We start from the raw sequence: 8082 nt of genomic DNA on the forward strand, positions 1-8082 counted from the left end.
TTCCTGCTGTACAGATACAAGGTTAAGTGGTATGTTCCAGGGAACATTGAGGTCTCTGTGGGACTGGGGCCCATCCTTGTTTATTTCCATTTATCACATGCCTCTAACTTCATGAAACCTTTACATTATCTCCATAGTAGACGGAGAAACTGCAGCACAGAGAGTAGTGTCTCACCTGAGAGCGGCTAGTCTGACCTCTGCAGTCATGCACGCCCCTTCCTATTAACGCCTAGGCCCAGGACCCTGAGGGGGGCCACAACCCTGCCATCCCAGCACCACGCGTCCCCATCGACAAGCTCAGTACCAGCGACCTCCACCCGGAGCCATGCTGCTCCCTGTGTCTGCCCTCCTTTCTCCTTCCATCAGGGGCTCAGTCGGTCAGAGGCGGCCCCCCGGCGTAGCCTTGGAAGAATGTGCAAGATGGAGCACTCAGAATGGTGGTTAGCCAGCTTTAGGGGCAGGGAGAGCAGCGTTCCAGACAAAGCGCACAGGAATAGAGTGCAGAGGGGATGGTGTATGGTGGTCCTGCGGAGAGCGTGCAGCATGACAGGCAGAGAAAGCTGGAGAGGTGGGAAGGGGCCAGGGAGGGCTTGCTGACAAGCAACACGCACCCGGCCTACCTTGATCATCGCTTGGTTTTCCGTAACATCGCCTCCTTTTTTATTTTTATTTTTTTTTATGTTTGTTACACAGATTTTAATTGAACAGAATACAAATCCAAACCAAAATCTTCTATCAGTGATGGGCCAGGGAACAAAGTGATACAAGCATAACTCAGTAGATTAGCTTCAAAAGTTTAAAAGGATCCAGGGCACATGCTCGCTTCAGCCACACTAAAATGACCCAGGCAGATCTATAAGTTTGAAGATTCAGTATTCAAATTTCAAAATTAAAGGAAAAACAATAAATCCCAGAAGTAACTTTACGTGGAGGCTCACAACTTGACTCTAGCAAGCCAAGCCTTTGCTTCTGAGCTTCAGACATTGAGTCAGTGTTAGACCAGCCAAGTTCTGTTGGTGGCAGTACAGAGTTTATAGAAAACTGCATGCAGGATACTAACACAGACGTGCTCACAGCCATTTCTGAGGGAGAAAGTCAAAGTCAGTGACCGGGACAAAGACTACATGAAGAAATGGGAAGCCTGGCTTCCGATCTCGGCTCAGCATCTCTGTCCTTGAGAAAGGCACCTGGCCTCCCACTCTGTTTCTTCATCTGGTCTGCCAGGTCTCCATGTTGCTCTTTTTCACTGGCATAGACCTGCACCAAGCATGGTACGTAACGAGAAGAGATCTAGTGCACAGTGTCACTTACTCCCTTACCCTGACTGATGGTTGTCGTATCTCCCCACTAGACTGTAAGCTTCTGAGGGCAGGTGGATGATTGCCTCTGCGTGTCCCTAGCACCCAGGACAGGAGCTGGTGGGGACATGGTAGACACTCGGCATGTAGTTGTACCAGTGAAACTGGACTGTGGAATCTGGTCCAGAGTAGAAAGGCCCTGTCTCTCCAAAGGGTCCTCCTGTCATGTAAACAGAAACAACACAGTACACAAAAGTGACACCGTCGCCATCAGGAGGGCTTCCCATGGGGGCTGTTCTGGCCGAGGGGCTTCTGCCAGGCCACAGCAGCACAGGCGATCTGCTGAGCCTCCCCTTCCCTTGAAGGAGGGAGTGTGCACTGGGCAGCCTGTGCTACCCCCTAACCAGTCCCCACTGCCGCCTCCCAGCTGTCCATGCTGTTCACGGAGGAGTGTGACAAGGTGCGGGACCTGATGCATGTGCACTCATTCAGCTACGACTTCCACCTGCGCCTCGTGCACCAGCACGTGCTGGGGGCCCAGCTGGTGCTGCGGCACGGCTACCACCTCACCACCTTCCTGCGGCACTTCCTGGCTCACCACCCTGATGGACCCCACTTTGGCCGCAATCACATTTACCAAGGTCAGTGCCCAAGGGTGTCTCCAGGCCGGGGTCCCACATCTTAACCACCACATACCACTCTGCCATGTCACTAGGTGTCTGCCCCGTGTCTCGTCTTAGCCCTTCACAGCCAGTGTCCTATCCAAGCACAGACCCTATGTCACGTGTAGTATGCCTGCCATTCTGAGCCACTCCCATCCTATTCCACTCCCATCCTATTCCAGTGCTCCACAGGGACTCGGGAGCTCCCCAGGAAAGCAAAGCCACTCTGCCTACAAGTTAGAGCCTTAGCGATGACTGCCACCCCCATCAGTATGTCTATCTCAGGCTTAGTGTCTGCTGTCTGCTCTAACTTGCTCTTTAGGGACCTTGGAGCTCCCCACACCACTTATTGCTGCCCACCAGCTGTACAACTACGTGGCTGACCACGCCAGCTCATACCACATGAAGCCACTGCGGATGGCCCGGCCAGGGGGCCCAGAACACAATGAATATGCCCTGGTCTCCGCGTGGCACAGGTAGGGCTGGGAGGGCCATCCAGCCTGCGCACGGGTAGGGCTGCAGGTGGGATCATACCTGCAATAGGGAGGCCCGTGTTCTTGGGCAGAAGGGGTAGGCTGGTTTCACTAGAACCTCAGAGTCAACATCTCCATGGCCACCTCTGCACAGCTCTGGCTCCTACCTGGACTCCGAGGGACTTCGCCACCAGGATGACTTTGACGTGTCTCTGCTTGTCTGTCACTGTGCCGCACCCTTTGAGGAGCAAGGAGAGGCCGAGCGGCACATCCTGCGGTACGTCCTGCAGTCAGCAGATCCCTACCTTGAATGTGCTCATGTCCCAGCCCACCCGCCACTCTTGCCCTGTGTGTCTCTCGCTGTGACCACTCCGCTCCTACCCCATCCACCCCAGGCTGCAGTTCTTCGTGGTGCTCACCAGCCAACGCGAGCTCTTCCCCAGACTTACTGCTGACATGCGCCGGTTCCGGAAGCCACCCAGACTACCTCCTGAGCCAGAGGCTCCTGGGGGCTTACCTGGTAGCCCCGGGGAGGCCTCGGGGCTTGTCCTAGCCCCTGGCCCAGCTCCTCTGTTCCCACCGCTGGCTGCAGAGGTAGGCATGGCCCGGGCACGGCTGCCTCAGCTGGTGCGGCTGGCTGGAGGGCACTGCCGTCGAGATACCCTCTGGAAGCGCCTCTTCTTGCTGGAACCACCGGGACCAGACCGACTGCGGCTTGGAGGGCGCCTGGCCCTGGCAGAGCTGGAGGAGCTCCTAGAAGCAGTTCATGCTAAATCTATTGGGGACATTGACCCCCAGCTGGTAAGGGACTGAGCTCCAAAAGGACTAGGGTGGATGCCAGGAATTCTGTAGGCAGCCGGGGTAGATAGTATGGGAGTCCCAAGGGGACTGGGACAGTGGATTCAGGCCGTGGACCTTCTCTTCCAGGACTGCTTTCTGTCCATGACGGTGTCCTGGTACCAGAGCCTGATCAAGGTCCTCTTAAGCCGCTTTCCCCAGAGCTGTCGCCATTTCCAGAGCCCAGACTTGGGAACTCAGTACCTGGTGAGTCCCCTGTCCCTCCTCTAAATGGGGAAGCAGCGGAAATCCCCATCCAAGATGAGAGATTTCCCCTTGAGCCCCAGCCAGACCAAACAAGCTCAACCCTGGAGGCAGGCCTCGCTGGGTGGGACTACAGAGACACGTGGGAACCCCTTCACGCACTGGCAGCAAGCAGTGTGTGGTCCTCCAAGGCTCTCCCGATCGCAAACCTTGACTTGAGATCCTGAGGGCCACACTCTGGAAGTGACAGAGCTGGGAGCTTTCGAACTCTATCAGGGTTTGGCCCTGGAGGCTGCTGTCCCAGAAGGGACCTCTGGGGCCGGGAAGCCTTGTTCTCAAAGCACAGTCTTCAGACCAGCAGCATTAGCGTCCGGGGAAGCTTGCTGAAATCCAGACCCTTGGCCCGCCCCTGGGTGCTGACCCAAGGTCTGCCTTTTACTAATAGCAGTCCCAGGTGATGTGTGAACACATTGAAGTCTGAAAGCCTGGTTGTACAGGACAGGCAGAGAGAAAAGAGCTACCAGGGTAGGCAGGAGTGCAGGGGATTAAAAAGACGGAAGAAATGAGCCCGAAGAGAGCTATGGATCAGCAGGGGAGGTGTTCTAGAGATTTCAGATGAGAAAGAAGTAGCTGGCGAGGGGCCTGCAACACCATACTCGTGTGGAATATCCATTTCAGGAGGTACAAACCCAGAAAGGCCAAGGTCAGTTAGGATAAGGCTGCAGAGTACAGGTGGGTGTGGGCAGATGGGGGTCCCCATGAGTGGAGGGAACGCTGAAGGAGTGGGTTTGGGGGAGGGGTGATAGTTCAGCCTAGGGTGAGCTAGATCTGAGGTCCACACCCTCACCCCCGTCATAGGTGGGGACCAGAACTGTGGGAGCAGTCACCCAGGGACGGTCCCCAGGCTGAGCATTAGCAGACAGACACGGGACAGTCCCAGGGGAGGTCAGACCCAGGGCAGGATCACGCCAGGTATGAAGGTTGGTGTCAGTTCGTGCAGGCCCCCGGAAGCAAGTGTAACTCCTCATTCTGACACAGCCCAGAGGCCGACTGGCAGAGCAGCAGGGCTGAGGACACGGTTCAACTTGGAGACCCAGTCCAGAGTGACCGCGTGTCTGGCTGGGATCGTGGTGATGGAAGCAGGCCCTTCCCATCCTCCAGTCTCCACAGGGTGTCCTGCAGGAGGTGCCCTCTCAGGACAGGCAGACCTCCCTCCCCACCCCGTTTCATCTTTCGCTGCAGGTCGTGCTGAATCAGAAGTTCACCGACTGTTTTGTGCTGGTATTTCTGGACTCCCACTTGGGAAAGACGGTGAGCTCAGGGGGCTCTGTGCCAGCCTAGTGGGAGGCTATTCCCCAGGTACCTCAGAGCCTGCTGAGGTCGGGTGCCCACCCTCCCTGAGCCCTGCTCCCTGCCCCCCCACTCCCCCACCCCGGTCTGGCCGACCTCTCACCACCACCCCCGCTGTCTCCCCAGTCTCTGACGGTGGTTTTCCGGGAGCCCTTCCCAGTGCAGCCCCAGGACAGTGAGAGTCCCCCTGCCCAGCTGGTCTCCACCTACCACCACCTGGAGTCTGTCATCAACACAGCCTGTTTCACCCTCTGGACCCGCCTCCTCTGAGGGACTAGACCACTGGTGTGCCATAGCTCTCACAGCGTGGACCTCTGCGTGCCCAGGGCATGCCTGGACAGAGTGGCACCCAAGCTTCTGTGACTGTCTTGGGTCTGTTGCCCCAGGACTGCAGAGGGTCAGGTTAGCTCCCAATCTCAGGAGCCAGAGCCCTTCCAGAAGGGGCTCCTTCCTTCCCGCCTGCTGGAGAGTGGGGTCCTTCACACCGAGCGGCAAGCACTCGCCCTGAGAGCTCCTCGCCCGCCTGAGCCTGCCTCCAGCCGTAGGTCCCTGTCAGCCACTGCCCCCTGGAGCCCTCTGGTCTCCACTTCCCACGTCACATCCCTGCAGGACGTTGCCACTGCATTGACACCCTGGCTCCAATCCTAGCTCGGTCCCTGAGGCACCTGTGACCACTGCCAAGTCCCTTTGTTCTTGAACCCTCGGTTTCTCATCTAAGTGAGGAGGTGGGCTCAGAAGCTCTTCCACCTCCACGGCAACCCCGGCATCCACTGGAGGCTTCCGCATGAGCCACGTCCCTTCCAGCTAGGAAGGAAGCAGCCAGAGAAGCGAAGTGTTAGACACTGTGTGTCCCCCGCCCCGTAACACACATGAAAACGTGCAGCAGGTGGTCTTTAATTCAGAGGAGGAGACTGGACACTCTGTCCAGGGAGGGATGTGGGTGGTGTCCAGGACCTCACTGGCCAGCCTGTGGGTGACCGTGCCTGTCCCAGTATGAGCGGAGCCAGCTCAAGCCCTCTGCTGTGTCTCCTATGGGGAGAGGGAGGCAGTAGAGAACAGTTCTGTCAGTACCTGTCCCTCCAGGCCTCCCTCCCCAGGGCCACACCCAGACCTCACCTCGAGGCCGATACTCGCAGCCCACAAAGCCTGTGTAGCCTTCATCCTCCAGCAGTTGGAACAGGTAGGGGAAGTTCAGCTCTCCAGGGCTGTCTGGCTCCCCTCGGCCTGGGACCTGTGCCACCTGCACATGTCCTGGGGAAGATGGGGCACACATGAGGCCCAGGCTCCTGCCAAGGCCTGGGAGACACGGGGGACTGAAGGGGCAGGAGGGCCCAGGAAGGGGCCAAGAAGGGACTCCTCACCTACGATCGGCAGGAACTCACGGATGTTCCCTGTCAGGTTCCCGTCCATGATCTGCCAGTGGAACATGTCCTGGGGAAGAGAATGCTACAGTCGGAGGCCCCTGGGGCCACCACCACTCTCCCCACATGGGGGAGCACAAGAAGCACCCCTCCCACTCACCATTTGTAACTGTAGGTTGGGTCTCCCCACCTTCTGTAAGATGGCTGCCGCTGGGGGAGAACAAGGGAGGGGGCTGTGAGGCTCAGGAGAGCGTGGGACGGGATGGGATGGAGGGGCCACGGGCTGAAGGCTTACCCTGCTGTGGCGTGTCCAGGAAGTACTGGGGGTCGGTGATGCGGGTGTTAATGGGCTCCAGCAATCCCACGAGGTTCTCCTAGCACGGCATTGGACACTGGCTGCAGCTGCTCCCCACTGGCCAGAACAGGTCACCCTCACCCGTCTCCCCAACCTGGGCCCAGCCTCATGCCTCATCTGTCCCCTGCACTGTGCACCCTCTTACACACACACACACGATGTGTAAGTGCACATCTCCAGCTGTCTCACCTGAGCCAGAACCCCAGCTGCATGCCTCAGGTTCTCCAGGAACACCATCTCCATCTCCCCCTTGACCACCGAGCGATCGGCCCCCCGGGGTATGCGGCCGGCCATCAGGTGAATTCTGTGGGCAGATCACCCCTCAGTTTCATGTGGCCTCTGAGCCACCATGCTGAAGCCAGAGGGTCAGGCAGGGCTGTGTCAGCCTCAGGCTGGATTCCAGGGCCTCAGCCCCTGCCCTGGCCCTCCACCTCAGCCTATGCGCATGCTTAAGTCATCTTTAAAAATCAGCGCCACCCCGTGTGCATGCATGCCCAAGATCCCAGAGGAGAACGAAGGAGAAGGCGAAGGAGAAGGCATTGTGGCCGTGGCCAATCCCCCCTGGGGGTGATTTCTCACTTTCTATCTCTCTCTGTCTGGCGAGCGCGCCCTATAGCAAAAAACCTCTCCAAAAAAAAAAAATCAGCGCGACCCTTGCCCTTCCCAAGCATTGCGTGCAGCTGGTCTCTACGGGCTCTCCTGCCATCAGTGTCCTAGCCTCTTCCCATTCTGCCCCATGGCTCCTCACCAGATGACCTGCTGCTGTTAGTCCCTGCTGGGCCTGTTTGACCTCTGCAGGATTGGGCATTTGATGGGCCCACTCTGAGCCTTCCACCCCCTCCCATCACCGGCTGATTTTTCTCAGCCACATCGGACTTCAAGCAGATATGCCAGCCCTCCCACCTGCCACAGCTCCAGCTCCAGCCCTTGAAGGCCACACCACAATTCTGTTGGCCCCCACACAGCGCCCTGACCCGGGACAGCACCATCTGCCCATCACGCAAAGCCTACTCTTTGACTCAGCGAGCCTCCCATCTGTGGGCAGCTCTCCTGGGCACCTCCCCGGGCCACAGCTTTCTTGGCTAGGCCGCCCTCCCACCAGCACAGCCCTGGTCAGCCCGTCACCGGGCACGGGATCCAGCATGGGATGGGCATGAAAGTGGCAAAATGGTGACACGTGACAGGTAACTACGAACAGCAGTTGGCAAAGGACCAGGACTACGGAGGCAGAGAAGGGCTGGTGGAGACCTGGAGTCCTCTTCTCCCTGACCCTGAACAGCCGCAGGGGAGTGGGTCACAGAGGGGGCGAGGGGTCAGGTACCTGGGGCAGCCCAGAGTCTTGGCGTACTGCACAGCCTGCTCCAGCCCCTCGCGGAAGGCCGCCTGTCTCCCGGGGACGGCCCCCAGCCCCATTTCTCCCTTCTCTTGGTCACCTGCGGAGAGAGGACGGCCTCAGCCCCGGCTCTGGCTCCCGCCCTCCGGCGCAGGCGGCTCCCCGTCCCGCCCAGCCGCGCACCCGGGGGCGTGTTGATCAGCACCAGC

At 58.6% G+C, this 8082-nt stretch overlaps 2 protein-coding genes across 2 annotated transcripts in view; one reads left to right on the forward strand and one right to left on the reverse strand.

Moving 5' to 3' along the window:
• The window catches only part of SZT2 (SZT2 subunit of KICSTOR complex), a 60718-nt gene extending 55012 nt beyond the window's left edge, over window positions 1–5706 (forward strand). Inside the window, 7 exon segments of the mRNA XM_014589860.2 lie at window positions 1726–1939; window positions 2283–2436; window positions 2588–2710; window positions 2829–3234; window positions 3361–3477; window positions 4717–4785; window positions 4951–5706. Of these exon segments, the coding sequence (XP_014445346.1) occupies window positions 1726–1939; window positions 2283–2436; window positions 2588–2710; window positions 2829–3234; window positions 3361–3477; window positions 4717–4785; window positions 4951–5094 (1227 nt within the window). The 3' untranslated portion in view covers window positions 5095–5706.
• On the reverse strand, window positions 5703–8082 carry HYI (hydroxypyruvate isomerase (putative); the record flags this gene model as incomplete). The annotated part of the gene is given in 8 exon segments (XM_006153834.2): window positions 5703–5853; window positions 5941–6075; window positions 6186–6255; window positions 6346–6395; window positions 6481–6559; window positions 6730–6844; window positions 7862–7973; window positions 8057–8082. Coding segments are annotated over 8 exon segments (661 nt in total), but the record flags the coding sequence as incomplete, so codon positions are not given.

Source organism: Tupaia chinensis, unplaced genomic scaffold (genome assembly GCF_000334495.1).
Source record: "Tupaia chinensis unplaced genomic scaffold, TupChi_1.0 Scaffold000387_1, whole genome shotgun sequence".
Classification (NCBI taxonomy): domain Eukaryota; kingdom Metazoa; phylum Chordata; class Mammalia; order Scandentia; family Tupaiidae; genus Tupaia; species Tupaia belangeri.